The 16,463-nt window shown below is 40.6% G+C and overlaps 2 protein-coding genes across 3 annotated transcripts; both read left to right on the top strand.

Annotated features, from left to right (window-relative positions):
• The first annotated feature begins 4,540 nt into the window (after positions 1-4,540).
• LOC132797190 (phospholipid-transporting ATPase IF) lies at positions 4,541-12,006 on the top strand. The gene is made up of 10 exons (XM_060808753.1): positions 4,541-5,478; positions 6,429-6,636; positions 6,709-6,834; positions 6,894-7,440; positions 7,853-8,267; positions 8,338-9,122; positions 9,796-10,298; positions 10,372-11,185; positions 11,303-11,629; positions 11,694-12,006. Exons 1-10 carry the CDS (start codon positions 5,248-5,250, stop codon positions 11,905-11,907), a joined length of 4,170 nt encoding a protein of 1,389 aa, XP_060664736.1. The 5' UTR covers positions 4,541-5,247; the 3' UTR covers positions 11,908-12,006.
• A 1,260-nt stretch (positions 12,007-13,266) lies between these two features.
• On the top strand, positions 13,267-16,261 carry LOC132795724 (TNF receptor-associated factor 3). 2 transcript variants are annotated; one of them, XM_060806595.1, is made up of 7 exons: positions 13,267-13,355; positions 13,647-13,924; positions 13,986-14,411; positions 14,468-14,616; positions 14,708-14,991; positions 15,544-15,659; positions 15,718-16,261. In XM_060806595.1, the coding sequence occupies exons 2-7, from the start codon at positions 13,757-13,759 to the stop codon at positions 16,024-16,026; spliced, it is 1,452 nt and encodes a 483-aa protein (XP_060662578.1). In that variant the 5' UTR covers positions 13,267-13,355; positions 13,647-13,756; the 3' UTR covers positions 16,027-16,261. The 2 variants fall into 2 exon arrangements, with proteins under 2 accessions (XP_060662578.1, XP_060662579.1); XM_060806596.1 differs by having other exon boundaries at positions 13,324-13,533.
• Positions 16,262-16,463: the final 202 nt, after the last annotated feature.

Genomic DNA, 16,463 nt, shown 5'->3' on the forward strand with positions numbered 1-16,463 from the left:
ATCCGAAATATTGCCCGCTGATAAAATCTAGCATTCGAATTGTGAAATTCAAATTGATTGGCGGTATATGTATAGGGTTAGGTTAGGAATCGCGGATTGTTAAGGGTATTTAGGGTATTCATAAATTGGGATTGGGAAGTACCAATTGAAGTAGCAATAATGACATCACACCACCTCACCTGTTACTCTGACGCTCTAATCTTTGTATTGATTAGGAGTTTAGTGTTTGTTTCTCCCAATTGTTTTTTTTTTGTTTTTTGTTGGGTAAAGGGCGGAATATGTTGATCAATTCGTAGAAATAATGGCATGAGGCGTTTTAACTGTATTAGTCAGCTTGCGACACTTAAATACTATCATAATCTTATCTCAACTCTTGACGGTCTCTGATACGATACGATATGCAAGAGAAACAACCTACCAAAAGAGAGACAGGAAGAGAGAGCGAGGGAGAGAGAGAGAGAGAGAGAGAGAGAGAGCCGGCAATGTTGTGGGATTAACAACAGTCGCCATCAAGCGAACAGATTGCGATTGCGTTTACTATATTGTGGCTGGGAGTGCGCGAGTCGAGTGCGAGTTGAGTGCGAATACAAACCAAAATAGAAAAAGATTTTTAATATCGATTTAATGAATGAATAACCTTAGCGGGATACTATATTCGTCAAATATAAAACGTCTGTTTTCACTCTCCCTCTATACGATTTTCGGGTTTCGGGTTTCTTATCGTCTAACGGGTATTCAACAGTCGCGTAGCTTTGTGTAATTATTATTTTTTGAACCATATAACTTGAAGGTTCTCAACTGTTGATAAAGAAGCCAGAAGGCAATCTTGAATCGCTGCTCTGATACCAAGTTTCATTGGAATCGATTTGCTTCGCTTCGTTTCCCTTTATTTTGCAGTTTTTCAGTTTCCTTATATTGTCGGTGCTCTTAAGTGCTAACGTTTGCCCTGGAGATCGATTGGTATTCACACATTGCTCCAAAATTGGTGTGCTCATATGTAGGTTTTCGGCTGTATTCGGGCATTTCGACCACTATTCGGCTATTTGTGATAAGAAGAGCGCGTCGTCGACTCATTTTTGAAGCCTTTCGCGCAATTGTTGTAGTGTATTGTACACACAATACAATACTCAGTACTCAGTCAGCATTTAGTTTTTAGTAGCATGCGATTCATTCGTCAACCGAGGCGCATTCTACTAACAAGAATCCGTAAATCCTCACCGAACAAAATAGCGCAAAATCACGTTTAAACATCACGTTATATACAATCGACGCCGCTGTTTATAGACTGGATTAAGTCAATTTTTTTGTGGTGGATAAGATGTATCAAAAGCTCTGTGGCAAGCGGGTGAGTTGCATAATTTTCATTCAAGTTTCACTTGAAGTAAACCTTTTTTGTCAATATCTATCTATCTATCTACTGTTGAGATATCATGAGATATCTCGAGGATTTTAAGAAGATGAAACTAGAGAATTCTATTGGAATTGTGTTTATTGCGACATTAAATTGGTTTCGCTGGGTGTCGAATCTTCTGTATGAAGAGTTCGTAACCAAAATATTATCTACGTATTATCACTCACTAAATGTGGCCAATTGATATATGACTATGACACACCCGGACAGACGGACAGACGGGACGCCTACGTCTGCCTATCTACCTAACTATGTATAATAAACATACCAAACAGCTGCGAGCATGAGTACTCAAACTCGTACTCATACTCACACTCGTACTCACACACACACACTCAGTCGTATTCCAATTCGAATTCGTTTGCCACAATCGCCGCCTTGAGCTTTCGTTACCGCCAGCTACTCTAATCGCTCCGCAAACTGTCGGGTTTCGATAATTCCTATATATAAAAGTATTACTCGTAACCTGACTGGAATACATATTTAGAATGAAAATAAAATTCTTTATATTTATTGAGCAATTCGATCTGCAACTTAAAACTGAAAGACGTAAATATTCTTGGAGAATATCAGAAGAAAGTTGTATCTGCAACGCAAAATAGAAAATAAAACAAGTTAATAAAGTAAAGTAAGACAGGAAAGAATATAAATATAGTATATAAATCTATATATATATTATTGCTAGCGCATTTATCAGTTCAAGTTAAAGATCAACGATAAGCAGCTGAAGAAGACTTTTAATATTAAACTCTCTATCGAAGTGTTGTAAGAACTAGAAAATCGCATCGAGTTTTTGTGGCTTATTTGGTGGAATTTTTAATTGTCTTTATTTCTGATTATCATGTCTAGATATATACAGTAATCAAAGTAATTTATTTTATATATTATTATACGTTTTTACTGAACGAAGTAGAACTCTTCCAAACTTTCGTTTTTATACCCACTACCCTCAGGAAGATTATAACTTTGGGCCTTCAGGAAATGTATGTAACAGGCAGAAGAAGGTATTTACGACCTTATAAAAAATATATATTCTTAATCAAGATAAAGAGCCTGCCTGTCTGTCTGTCTCTCCGTCCGTCTGTATGAACATCTAGGTCTTCGAGGTTATAAGAGATAGAGCATTAATTTATTTCTGACAGCACTTGTTATGTTTGGACACAAATCAAAATTTGTTTCATATTTTTGCCACGCCCACTTCCGCCCCCGCCAATTGATTAAAATTGAATAACAAGCGTAATTTTGAAGATGAAGCTTCTGAAAGTTTGGTTGCGATCAGAGAAGTTATTATAAGTAGACGTTATTTAAGAAAAACTTTCGTTTTCTTCAAGAAAAACTTTTCGGTCTTAGTTGATTTGGCTGACTATATGGTATATTTTGCACACTATGGTATATTTTGTAAGTGAACTATATCAATATATCAAATGTATATTTGACACTCTTATGGTATATTTTGAAAATATTACTACAACAATATACTATAGCCATTGATATCTAGTATTTTGTATACCCTATGATATATCTTGAATGTATAATTTTTCTTAATTTCGAGGTATATTTTATGAATAAGACAGCAATATTTTGCTTTTGTTCAAAATGGGTAGCGGGTATCTCATAGCCGAGCACACTCGACTGTAGCTTTCTTAATTGTTTTTACTTAATTCGTCTATGCTAATAAGTGTTATGATAGCTACACAACAAATTGTGACTGAAATATCTCAATTAAATGAGGCAGAAATGTATGCTTTGAAATGCCAGAAGCGAGCACTGCACAACTGAATGATACGCTGTAAATCAGCTTAACTAGAAATTCACAGAATTCGCAAAAATAAACGAATTGAAATGCGATAAGATATAAGCAAAAACAGTTTAAGTCGATGCTGGAATAAAGAGCAATGCGAAAAGTCGAGCAATTCAATGTGAACATATTCAATTTCCAAGTCGAATATCGACAAATTTGACGAGAGCCGGCAAATTAAGCCTGCACTTTGAACTCCCATAACTAAATAGTCGCAGAGAGACGACGCGAAGAGACAGAGACGAGCAAACGGCAAGACAGAGAAGAAGAACTCAACTACAACTATTGCTGTTGATGAAGAGTGCTCGACATCGTCTAACGTACATCCCAAATAGACGTATAGCTAGACAAGCTCATCAATCAAATTCGAGAGCATATTCACAAATCAGCTGGCGATCGGAATCGGAGTGAATCGTAATGGGAATTGCTTTGGGAATGGGGAATTGCAGATCATATCATCTGAGGCAAACTCAGTGTGAGAACGGGCTTTAAGTTGTGCACATCGCAACGCGTAGCGCTTATTTCGACAGTTCTCTCTCTCTTTCTCTCTCTGTATCTATCTCTGGTGATGGGAACTTTGGGAAACGCGGTGAACAACAAACGATCGACGACGTCGCATCGATCTTGAGTGATTTATGTATAGTGACTGTGACACTTTTACAATGTACATATAGAAATAGCCAGTAGCTGGATGTGTATAATTAGTTAGAATAACAGCAAATGTGCAGCGGAACGATGTGGAATGGAACACAAAAACGTCAAGTCTCCATTACGTGACGCCCCGGTGTAAAAAATCGTTCGATCTATGTATCCCCCCCCCATAGCAAGAGTCATGTAAATGCGAAAAACAAATACCACGCACTAAACACTGAACTGAACTGATATTGCAATAACAACAATAGAACGCGAACAATACACTCATCGTAGTACGTCAATACACGATACACAATACACGCTGTATGTGCATAGAGAACTGTTCAATTGAAGTGTTAAAATTACCCACTTAACATCGTTTTAAGGTTATACCTTTTTAATGTGCTGACAACAGCAACAACAACAATCATAACAACAGCAAAAAGTCGCTACAAATACGTAGGAAATACAAAAAAAAAAGTTCCGAAAGTAAGAAAAAGCCCAGCAGCAAATGCATACAAAACGATCACACGTAAAGAGCAGCTGATGCCGATTATCGTACACCGTACTTGGCATCTCGCACATTTTGTTATAAACAAAATACAAAAAAAATAAACTAAAACCAAAAAAAAAAGAATCAAAGCCGCGAACATCTGCGAGCTAACAACAGGTGCATCGCATATCGTATTTTTGAATATCGTATTTGAAATATATCGAACTTTTAAACTGATGTCCGTTATCATATACCGTACTTGGCATCTCGCACATTTTGGTATTAATAAAATAGATAAAAACTAAAAAAAAAGCAAATCAAAGCTGCGATCATCTGAGCATCGTGTATCGTATTTTTTAATATCATATCTGAAATATATCGAACTGTTTAAATATTTTCAAGTGACGTGCGCGCAACTTGTTTATTGACAAACATTTTTATCATATCGTAAAAATAAAACAATATCATTTCTGCCTCACAATTCTGACACGACAATTCTTCGCGAGTTTTGACTAAGCTAAAAATTATCTTTATTCTAAATGGGAAATGCTTTAGGCGGCATTGTAAAAGCAAAGCTAATTTTGTGGAAATATCGTAAAGCAAATAGTTGCATGGAAATCACACAAAAGAACCCCGAAACTTTTTTAAAGCGAATATCGTAAATCGCATATCGTAGGAGGAAAAAGTGTGAAATAAACAATTCCAGAATAAACGATTGAACAAAAATAAATTTAATGGATTCTTTGACAAACTCATGAGACAATCAAAGAACGCAAGTGTCGCCTTCCTCTTCGCTGACGCGGCCCTCTCCTTCCACATTTCTCGCTTTCTCAGAGAAGATGCACAAATTATGCACGAGAGAGACGACAAAGGTTGAACTGCTTCGGTTTGTTGTCAGCCAGATGTTAGACAATGAATTTCTTTGGCCATGACTATGTGAGCGGCTTTCGGCGCATCGATCAATTTGGTACTAGATATCAGCAGCCGCATTCCCAGTATCATTATCAATACCAACATCATCGCAGTCATCAGCATCATCGCCATCATCATCATGTTCATAATCATCATCATCAGTATCATTGGAGGGAACAGGAGACAACACAGGGCTATCTCAAAGAGCCGTTCGTCTGGAAACAGCGTAAGGTGCGTCACATAAACTAAGTATTTCTGGAGAACTAACAGCACTTTCTCACAATGTCTCACATTGACCCATTGCGCAATGCACAACACAACAACTTTTGATGAGTACAAGTGCTCTTAGAATTTCTCTATTTGATTAACCCCATTAACCTTTTTGCTAACCAAACGCAACGCACAGATGTTTGACCAAACAGATTCTCCCAAGCATTGCTTTAATTCAAATAACCTCCAAGCATGACGGAAAAAGAACCTATTTCAATCAAGTATATGTATTTGCCTAACAAAACGTTCAATCAACGCGGCGTATACGTAATGTGAATACTAAATCAAATACGAGTATTATGATGAGATCTTTCAACTTTTGATATTGAACTTGACTTGATTCTCAAAAGGGAAGCCAATGGCAATTCTTAATGAATACAATTATTACTTTGAGAGTGAAATTGAAAACAATATCATAGAATGTGTTTATAATTAAGAAAATTGACTTTAAAGTATGTATTTACTTTTAACAAAATAGTCTTCAGCTCTATTAATATGTATTATGTATAAAGTATTTCTTTACTTTTAACATAATAGTTTTCTACGCTATTATTAATTGTTGATATATAATAATAATATGTAATATAATAATAGTATTGCATGCTAGAGAATCAGCAACAAGATTTAATAAAATATAAACATAAAATTTAAATACTAAAAAACAATAGTATTGCATGCATTCTGAAGAAAGAAAAAAGATTTAATAAAGTATATAAATGTAAAATGAAAATACTAAAAACATAATGCATGTGCTTTGGAAATGCTCATTTCCTAAAGACTTAACAATACTCTTAATTTCTGTATTATAAAAATAAAATATATTACGCTTGTATTGATTAAATTTAAGAAAATGTTTGTACTCAAAGAATCTTTACGCTATTTACTAACTCGTTTTTCAATTTGACTTGCAGGGCTCCAGAGTTAGCACAATAAATGACTGGCTACAAATACAAATCGGCGGCTCGGAGGATGTCAAGAAGAAAAAACCAAAGAATCAAAATCGCATCAAGTCCACAAAATACACATGGCTCACATTTCTGCCGCAGAATCTGTTGGAACAGTTTCGACGCATTGCCAACTTTTACTTTCTCGTCATGACGATCATATCGTTGTTGATCGGTAAGCCAACTAACTTTACTTTGATTATCCACTATTTATTATTAAATCAATGCCTAAACAACGCCTTTGCAGACAGTCCTGTATCGCCAATGACCTCGTTGCTGCCTTTAGTCTTTGTGATCGCTGTTACCGCCGCCAAACAGGGATATGAAGATGTGCTTCGCTATAGAACTGATAATGTGGTCAACCAATCGCCGGGTAAGCACTGAAATATTCGCTGCATTTCTTATAATATTATAATTCTCGTTAATTTCCAGTGACCATCATAAAGAATGGCGTCGAGGCCATTGTGCAATCGCAGCATGTGGCAGCCGGCGATTTGGTTGTCGTCGAGCGAGATTGCGATGTTCCCTGCGATCTGGTGTTGTTGCGTTCAACAGATCCGCATGGCAAATGCTTCATTACCACCGCTAATTTGGATGGCGAGTCGAATTTGAAGATCCTCACCATACCACGCGATCTGCCGACGGTGCCCATCGAGGAGATGCATAAGCTGGGCACCATTGAGTGCGAAAGTCCCGGCACCGATTTGTACAGTTTCAATGGCAAAATCGAGCTGGCCGGTGGTGAGGGACGCGTCCTGCCGCTGTCCTCCGAGAATGTTCTGTTGCGTGGTTCGCGCGTCAAGAACACGGAGTGTGTAATCGGCTGTGCGATCTACACGGGCATGACGACCAAACTGCAGCTGAACAGTCGCCTCACACGCAATAAGACCGCCTCCAGCGAGACCTACGTCAACAGATTCCTTATATTTATACTTATAGCATTAATCGCCATTGTTACCTTGCTTTATTTCCTAAAGCGGTAAGTGTTAATCCTTACTTCTGTTCTACTTCTCACTTAGTTGACTTAGTGCAGAGAATGTTTCAAGTTAAGGCAAGTCTTTTACGTTTCGGCTTAAAGTTGTGTCGGGAAAACTTCTCTTATGATTCGAATTAGATAGTTTGATTACAGGTTTAAAGTTAAAAAGATTTTTAAATATACTACTCTATAGTGTAATGTCTTAGCTTAACTATACGAAGTCTTGTGCAATTCTTGTAACATAGATAAACAGGAGAGGGAGTTAAATGTGTTATTCGTTTTCCCATAAGATCATTTTAGCATTGCCTTTGGGTAAAGCAACAGGAATAGCTAGTAAAAATTATTTCAAATAGTTTGTAATGTCTCAAAAGCGTTTACCTCTTTAAACTTTTACACTTCTTATGCCCTTCAACAGTTATAATGAGCTCTTTGTGATACCAAAGCTGACGTATCTGGGTCCGCCTGACGATGGCTATAGCGTGAAGCAGTTCCTGCAGGATTACCTCTCGTTTTTGATACTGTTTAACTATCTGATACCTATTTCGCTGTACGTGACCATCGAGTTGCAGCGTGTGATTGGCAGCTCGTTTATGGAATGGGATCACGAGCTGTATGAGAAGGAGACGGATCAACAGTGTGTGGTGAACACATCGAATTTGAACGAGGAACTGGGCCAGATCAACATACTCTTCTCGGACAAAACGGGCACCTTGACCAAGAACGAAATGAACTTCCAGCAGTGCTCGATTGCGGGCAACAAATATATGTATAAGAAGACGCGGCTGGAGGACATGGAGACCAAAGCGCTGTCGGACATTAACACATTCACTGTAAGTACGAATTAAGCTGAGCGAAGAGGAGCATCATTTGACCAACTCTTTGACCTCTCTTTACTTTTAGCGGGACCAGAAGAACTTCTTTCAGGCTTTAGCCATTTGCCACACTGTGCAGGTGGCAGATACTAGCACACCAACAGCTGACGAGGTGCCACCGGAGAATGGCAGCAGTAAACAGGACGCGATCAAATCTGGTCCACCGGAAATGTATTCAATATCGGATATCACCGAGGAGAGTCAAAACTCTAGTCAGCATAGCGAGCTCAACAATGTGAGCAATACGATTGAGAGCTCTCTGTCGGCGCATCCGAATGGCGTGAATGGTGCCACCGTCACCTCATCGGATGTGAATCCTTTACTCCTGGCCGACGACAGCTGGAGCAAAGTGGAGCGTCGCAAGCGGCCGCAGGTGGTCAAGCGTAGTCCCAACTTTGCGCGCTCCAATAAGATTCACAATGCTGCAGCTGCCGGTGAGACGCAGCAAGGCAGCTTATCGCCAACGAATGGTTTGCCCGGTGCAGATGCCGGTGCCAGTGGCCTGCCTAGTCCACCCATTTTGCGTCCCATTTCGTTGCAATTCCAGCGCTCCACATCGGAACGTGATCTGCCGCAGTTTGGCGAGACGGCCGCTGCTGCTTTGGGTCATCGACGCGTTCATTCGTATGGAGCGCCCAGCGCCTATTTGTCCAATCCGGTAGGCAACATGACGCCACCCATTGGCGGTCTGATGCGTGTCGGTAGCAACACGTCCCGCGAGTCTTACGCGGCGCCCACTTTTACACGTCAGCCTACGATGCTCATTCGCGCCGAATCGCAGCGGCGCAAACAGGAGATTCAGCAGACATTATGGTATGTTTTTCTAGTTGCCAAGGTGTTTCCTATTACTGACAATGATTAACATTGTTTGGTTGTTGAGGTTGTTCCATTGCGAGTTGCCAACACTCTTCTAACTCAATTTTTCCAACTGCCTTTCTTTACACACTTTATAAACGCTTGTTCTATATTTTGAATTTAATACGGGCTTTCTACTTTTTTCCCATTTATAATTTTTATAATCGTTTAAGCGCTTTCAATATTCGCAGTTCCAACAGAAAATTGTTTAAGTTTTTTCGTTGCCAGGCGCTTCAACAGTCTCCTAACTCCATTAATCCGACTGCCTTTCTTTCCTCATGTTCCAATGTTTGTTCTAAATTTTCAATTTAAATAAGGTTTGCTTACTTATTTCCCCATTTCCAAATTAAAATTGTTGTTCGGCTGTTGCAACGTCCGCAGTTCCAATAGGAAACTGTTGAAGTAGTTTCATTGCTAGGAGCTTTAACGGTGTCTTAACTGTCTGTTTCATAATCGGTATTTCCAATCCAAAATTGTTCAGGATGTTATGTTATCGATCGTTCCAAACTTTTTAACTCCCTAAACTATTTCACTTCCACTCAATCTGCTTGCAAAGATTTTTATATATGGGACTTGACTGTAGCTCTCCGATATGTTTCTAATATCATGTTTTATTCTATCCATTCCACAGCCTATTGGACTACCAGGCATCCAGCCCAGATGAGAAATCCCTGGTGGAGGCGTGCGCCAACCTCGGCCTCGTCTACACCGGCGACGACGACGAGGTGCTGCGCGTACGAATTGTGCCACCGCACGTGGACTACAAGCGACCTCTGCAAAACGGCAAGCACCGAGAAGATTCATTCCAGCGGTTGCATGTGCTCGAGTTCACCTCGGATCGCAAGCGCATGAGTGTGATTGTGCGAGATGAAGGCGGCAAGAAATGGATCTACACCAAGGGCGCCGAGAGCTATGTGTTTCCGTTGTGCGCGAATAGTTCGGCCGATATGGTGACCAAGACGGATGCGCATATCAGTGACTTTGCACGCTTGGGTCTGCGCACTCTGGCCGTTGCCAGGCGAGAGATTACCGAGGCGGAGCATCAGGAGTTCATCACCTCGCTGGCCCAGGCGAATAGCTCGCTGGAGAACCGCAAGCAGCTGAGCGAGGAATGCTATTCAAAGATTGAAAGTGGTGAGTAATCTTCAGGCCTGTGCACACATAGTGTAATTTTAGAGCGTTAACGTGACTCGAATGTGATCGATAGATCTCGACTTGCTGGGCGCCACAGCTGTGGAGGATGCACTGCAGGACGATGTGGCCGATACGCTCGTCTCCCTGCAGGCGGCTGGCATTAGGATCTGGGTGCTAACAGGCGACAAAGTGGAAACTGCACTTAACATTGCTCTCTCCTGTGGCCACATTCCGCCCGATGCCAAGAAGTACATCATTTTGGAGTGCAAGAGTCGCGATGATCTGCTCGTCCATCTGAATGTCCTCGAACGTGAGATTGTCTTTGGCATTGGACAGGAGTGTGCTCTCCTCATCGATGGCAAGAGTCTGAGCGTTGCGCTGACCGAAGCGCCCAAAGAGTTCCGTGACGTGGCTGTCAAGTGCACAGCGGTGCTTTGCTGTCGCCTCAGTCCACTGCAAAAGAGCGAGGTTGTGGCCCTCATCAAGTCGTCCAACGAGAACTTCAACACCGCTGCCATTGGCGATGGCGCCAACGATGTGTCCATGATCCAGGAGGCGCACATTGGCATCGGCATTATGGGACGCGAGGGCCGGCAAGCGGCTCGCTGTGCGGACTTTGCCTTTGCCAAGTTCTGTATGCTGAAGCGTTTGCTGCTCGTCCACGGTCATTATCACAGCGTGCGTCTGTCGCTGCTGGTGCTCTACTTCTTCTACAAGAACATTGTGTTCATGGGCATAATGTTTCTGTTTCAATTCCACACACTGTTCTCCTCATCGTCCGTCTACGATTCTTTGTTCCTGACCCTCTACAATGTGATCTACACATCGCTGCCCATTCTCTTCATATCGTTGACCGAGAAGCCCTACACCGAGGAAGTCCTTATGCAGTAAGTAGCGGATTATGTCTGACATATTATAAAGGTTTCCCAAATATAAATTGGTGTCATCAGCTTGCCTTATTGCTTCTGCTGTTGTTGAAATGTTATCACCTTTGTCTTCTGCAGAAATCCGAAGCTGTACAAGAAGAACACGAATAACAAGCAACTGCATTGGCCTTATTTCCTGATGTGGACCTTATTTGCGATTTACCATTCGGTTATCATCTTCTATTTTGCCTTCTGCATCTTCTCGTTCAACAATGTCATACTTAATGGCGGCCAGACGGTCGCATTCTCCTGCTTTGGCACCCTACTCATGTGGGCATTGGTGATCATTGTGAACCTGAAATTGTGGCTGGAATCGTTGTATCTATCGTTTTGGTATATTGCGACCTTGGTGCTCTCGATACTTGCCTTTATGGTTACGACTGTCATCTACAACGTTATCAATCTGTGAGTGAATTCAAACTCCAAAAATGTATATTTACTTTATAATATTTATGTTTAACTTTTGCAGGGATTTCGATACGGATATATATTGGGCGTACAACAAACTCCTGGCCTCCCTGCCCGTATGGCTGTACATTTTTGTGACGGTCATCGCCAGTTTGCTGCCCGATTTCACGCTGCGAATGCTGAAGAAGGCTCTAAAGATCAAAGGCTTCAGCATTTTCCCCGGAAAACAACGCAAGCTACAGATGCGCAAGAAGTTCGAGTCGACCTATTTATAATACTTAGTTGTAGTTCATCATTTTTATACGATCTATTTATTTATTTTTGCCCTACACTTATGTACATACACAACATCTACTTTTTTTTTTGCTTTTTTTTTAAGAAAAAAACTATTGTTTGTTGACAAGATGTTGTGTTTTTTGCTTGGCGAAAGAATTGAGACCAACTCTCTCTCATTTTAAACACAACTGATGTGAGAGTAAAAAGAATCAGGGGCGTTCTCTATGTGTAGTACATGTTCTGTAGACATGTGTCTGTCTGTCCTACATATATGTCTGACTGGCTCTTTGTGTATTTGTATTGTTTATCTGCGCAATTTATGATAAGAATTCCCTGCAAATTACGGGCATTGTCAATTAGCTAGCGTTACTAGTATTCTAGGGAGGGTGAACAAAAATGTTGAACTCGACAAATTGCTTGCTAATCTCATTTTGTTCGATTTCACATTCCAAGCAGGCTACCCTATAGTCGATGGGGTTGACCTCAATAATGCTAATATTTGCATTTATGATTGCAACCCTCTCGACTCATTTCCAATGAACCTGTTAACCTGTCAAAAGTTGCGGTGTTTTATTGTATTGGGTGATAAAAGTACGCTGATACCGATTGGTATAGAATTTACGACCCTCCAATCGGTACGGCACACAAAACTGTGGCACTTCTTGAGAAATCACCTGAAAATGTTGTAATGTGGGAAACAATTATTGCCCTTAAGATATGACAAATGCTTAAGCTCCAATACTCTTGAATACACTTAAGTTCTAGAGTTAAAAAAACCTCTAGCTGGTACTTTAGTTCTAAATTAAAGTAACAACCTCTAGGTAGTACCTTTAGTTCTAAACTCAAGAAGGAACCTCCAGCTGGTACTGAAGTTATAAAGTAAAATAAGAACTTCTAGCTAGTATTTTAGTCCTAAAGCAAGGATAGAACCTCTAGCTAGTACTTTAGTTCTAGTGTAGAATAAGAACCTCTAGCTAGTACTTTTCTTCTAAAGTAAAGTAAGAACCCCTGACTGGTACCTTTAGTTCTAAAGTCAAAAAGGAACCTATAGTTGGTACTTTAGTTCCAAAGTAAGGTAAGAACCTCTAAAAAACCTCCAGCTGATACCTTTGGGGACTGCAATTCTACAGGGTATCTGTGCTTCGCCTAAAACTCTAGCCACAACAATGTCCATAGCGTATGTTATCTGCCTTCTGTGTGCGATACTGTTCGTACTGTTGCAATACCAAAATATTTGATTGTACAGTTATTTCATTGATAATGATATCGTACTCACACACACACGCTAAGATAGATAAGGCATGTGTGTGTAAGCTGTAAGTTTTTTTTTTTTAGTGGAAACGAGACAAAGACAAATTGCACGCCCTGATCCCAGAGCGCTATTAACAAGCTGTTGTGTTGTGTAGTTTTCATAGCGAGTCGCGTTAGGTTTACCGAGTGACTAACTGTGAGTTGAGTGTGTGCTCGCGTGTGTGTGTGTGATCCAGAGAGTGTGGAGTGCGTGCGTGTATGTGTGTAACCTTCGGTTGAGGCAGTTTCGGATTTTCAGGGACGACTCATGGATGCCTCCTCCCCTCCCCATACACAAGTGTAAAGCACTATCTATGACTGCAAGGTGTCAGTAGGTGTGTGTGTGTGTGTGTGTGTGTGTGTGCGTGTGTGAGAGAGACAGCGCGTGTGTATGCGTGAGTCTATCAAAGGAAATTCTTAATCATAATTTTTCGTCATATATTTTTAGTTTGTGTTTTCGGGGCGGTTAACTCACATAACGACCAAAAAGCATTCCAGTATTTGCCCTCGCCGTGTGGTGCAGAGCAGTGCGGTGTTCCCTCCCCCACCGTTCTAAGAATGTCACTCAACGGCAACAGCAACAACAATAGCAACATCCAAAGCAATAACAAATCAATGACTGAGGATCGTCGATCATCATCGCAGCCCAAGTCAACGACCATCATCAAATACGAAAAGTCATCGTGTCTATTCTGCAACGAATGGTTCGATGCGCAAACTTTTACGGTGAGTCAAGCAACAAGTGAATTCCTTAGTACTACTAACCACAATCCCTCTTGTGCTGCAGGAACACCTCATCCACTGTGGACAGGTGCTGGAGGAGTGTCCCAACAACTGTCATGTGTTCATACCACGTATTCGCATGCGTTCGCATCTCAAGGAATGTCCGCGCAACAAGCCGCCGGCGCCGCAGCAACGTTTAAGCGTCAGCATGGAACGATTGGATCAGCATGCCGATCATCGGGTCCAGGTGCTGGAACAGGATATTACGACTATACGTTCGGTGCTGAACGAGGAGATACGACAGCGTTTGCATTTGATCACCGATGTGGGCAACATACGCAAGCACAATCAGGTTGTCGAGGATTGGACACGCGACACCGATGAGAGCATCAATGAACTGCGGCGTCAGCTGGAGGAGGAGGGCGCACAGCGGGTCTTTGCCACCGAACAAAATCAAGTGGACACGCAATACTGTTGCAACGTCACACAGGTGAGCAGTGAGCTTCGATCATTGAGACAAGCTGTAACTACATATGTGCTTTGCAGTCCCTAAAGGATCAGGTCGAGCTGAAGCTGGACGATATGCAGCAGCACATCAATCAGTTGTCGGCAGACGTGAGCTACCATCAGAATCAACTCAACGATAACATCATCAAACTTGAGGAGCTTGTCTTTGAAAACGAGCGTTTAAATCGGTAAGCAACAGCAGTAAATGATCTCATTAAGTCAATACTCAAATCAAGCTCAAATAGTATAATTTTTGTGATTGTCTCATTGCTCTTTCAGGGACAAATTCGCGCAGATCGAGCAATTCCTGCAGGAGATCAATGAGGACGTAAAGACGAGATTGGGAACCAGCAGCGAATTTGCCACCTCCAAACAGGCGACACTCGATTACGAGGTGAAGAACGTCAAGAGTATGGTCTGCGAGACGGAAGAACGCATCGAGAAGCTGCAGGTGATCGTGCAGGATCTGGACAAATCACTGCATCAGACCATGCAGAATATATCCGATATTGAGAATCAGCTGGCGATGCAGCAGCGCATTGCAAGTGTACAAAATATACGAGGTAATTATAGCTTTAAATATTATATATCGATGTAGTTGGGAAGCATTATCCGCTACACATAGAGGAGAATGTTCTTATATATTAGCTCACATATAATATATTCTTCGTCAGTCCTCTGTCATCAGTCCTCTATCAGTCTGTTTGTCTGTATTTTAAACCGAGGGTTAATAAGGTCTCTTTCTCTGTTGGCTGTTCACATTCAGTTGCTGCAAAAAGTGGTCAATTTATTAATTAATAGATGGTAAAAGAAATCAGCAATAATTTAATTTCAAACTATTTAAACTATTAAGAAAGACTATTTCAAATATATTCGATTTTGAAATTAATTTTTGTTCTTTGTGCCTCCAGCAAATAAATGCAACAGACAGAATGAATCATTTCCGACCCCATAAAGTTTCTTAATCCGAGACGACATTGCTTTGTACGCATCTTTTTAATATATGAGTATATCGATATACCAAATATAGTTTTTGGTATATTTTTATTATTTTCTTGACTGTATCTTTCTTACTTGCTTTTATTAATAAATTTACATAAATATTCTGTATGCAGGACATTTAATTTGGCGCATCAAGGACTACTCAAAGAAACTGGAGGAGGCCAAGCAATACGATACCATACTCCACAGCGCGATGTTCTCCAATAAAGCCTTCGGCTATGCCCTGCGCGTAAGTTTCCCAAATAAATGGAAAAACCTGTTTAACTGCTATTTCTATGTTCCCATAGCTCGACATCTATTTGAATGGCAAAGGGACGTGGAAGGGACGCAATTTGATTGCCTGTTTGAATGTGTTATCCGGCGAATATGATCCACTGTTGAATTGGCCGTGTCGACTGCAGGCGGAGATCATAATACGGGATCAGAGCAGCATACCGCTGGAGGCGCAGGACTATGTGAAGACGATCTATGTGCGCAAAAAGAGCGATGACTACATCCAGAGCAATCAGTATTTTCATATACCGCACAAGGTGATCACCAGTCGCAACTATCTGCGCAACGATTCATTGTTTGTCGAGGTGCGAGTGTTAAAGTAAAATCACACACAGAGAGATACCACATAGAAGTTTCTCATTTATTTATTTGCGATTTTATTCACAACAAATATTGACTAATTGAATTGCATAATGACGAACAATATAGTTTGATTTGGCATCTGTTTTTGTTACCTTTTTTTATGCCCAACAACACCAAAAATGAAAACAAATTATGGTGGCGGCTAGTGAAAGGCGCGCTGTGAGCACCTTTATTTAAACAAAAAAAAAAATACAACATTTAAAATACGAATTGACATTTAACATTTGACCGACACTGAGATTTCACATTTCACAATTGTATTCAACGACAACAACAGAGTGTGCAATATTCATTCATAATATGTGGTAAAAATACAAGCATTCAAAATGTTTTGTAGTAGCAAAGTTTTAAAAACATGTATGGCATTGTATTTTGTAAATTGAGTTGTATATACTAT

The sequence above is a fragment of the Drosophila nasuta genome, chromosome X, assembly GCF_023558535.2.
Source record: "Drosophila nasuta strain 15112-1781.00 chromosome X, ASM2355853v1, whole genome shotgun sequence".
Lineage (NCBI taxonomy): Eukaryota > Metazoa > Arthropoda > Insecta > Diptera > Drosophilidae > Drosophila > Drosophila nasuta.

What these genes read in the sequence shown, in the direction of transcription:
- LOC132797190 (XM_060808753.1), top strand. Translation starts at nt 5,248, where the DNA reads ATGAATTTCTTTGGCCATGACTATGTGAGCGGCTTTCGGCGCATCGAT. An exon ending in CTATTCAAAGATTGAAAGTG is followed by an intron (nt 10,299 to 10,371) that starts GTGAGTAATCTT and finishes TGTGATCGATAG; the next exon opens with ATCTCGACTTGCTGGGCGCC. An exon ending in ACCGAGGAAGTCCTTATGCA is followed by an intron (nt 11,186 to 11,302) that starts GTAAGTAGCGGA and finishes TGTCTTCTGCAG; the next exon opens with AAATCCGAAGCTGTACAAGA.
- LOC132795724 (XM_060806595.1), top strand. Translation starts at nt 13,757, where the DNA reads ATGTCACTCAACGGCAACAGCAACAACAATAGCAACATCCAAAGCAAT. An exon ending in ACTGTTGCAACGTCACACAG is followed by an intron (nt 14,412 to 14,467) that starts GTGAGCAGTGAG and finishes TGTGCTTTGCAG; the next exon opens with TCCCTAAAGGATCAGGTCGA. An exon ending in CCTTCGGCTATGCCCTGCGC is followed by an intron (nt 15,660 to 15,717) that starts GTAAGTTTCCCA and finishes ATGTTCCCATAG; the next exon opens with CTCGACATCTATTTGAATGG.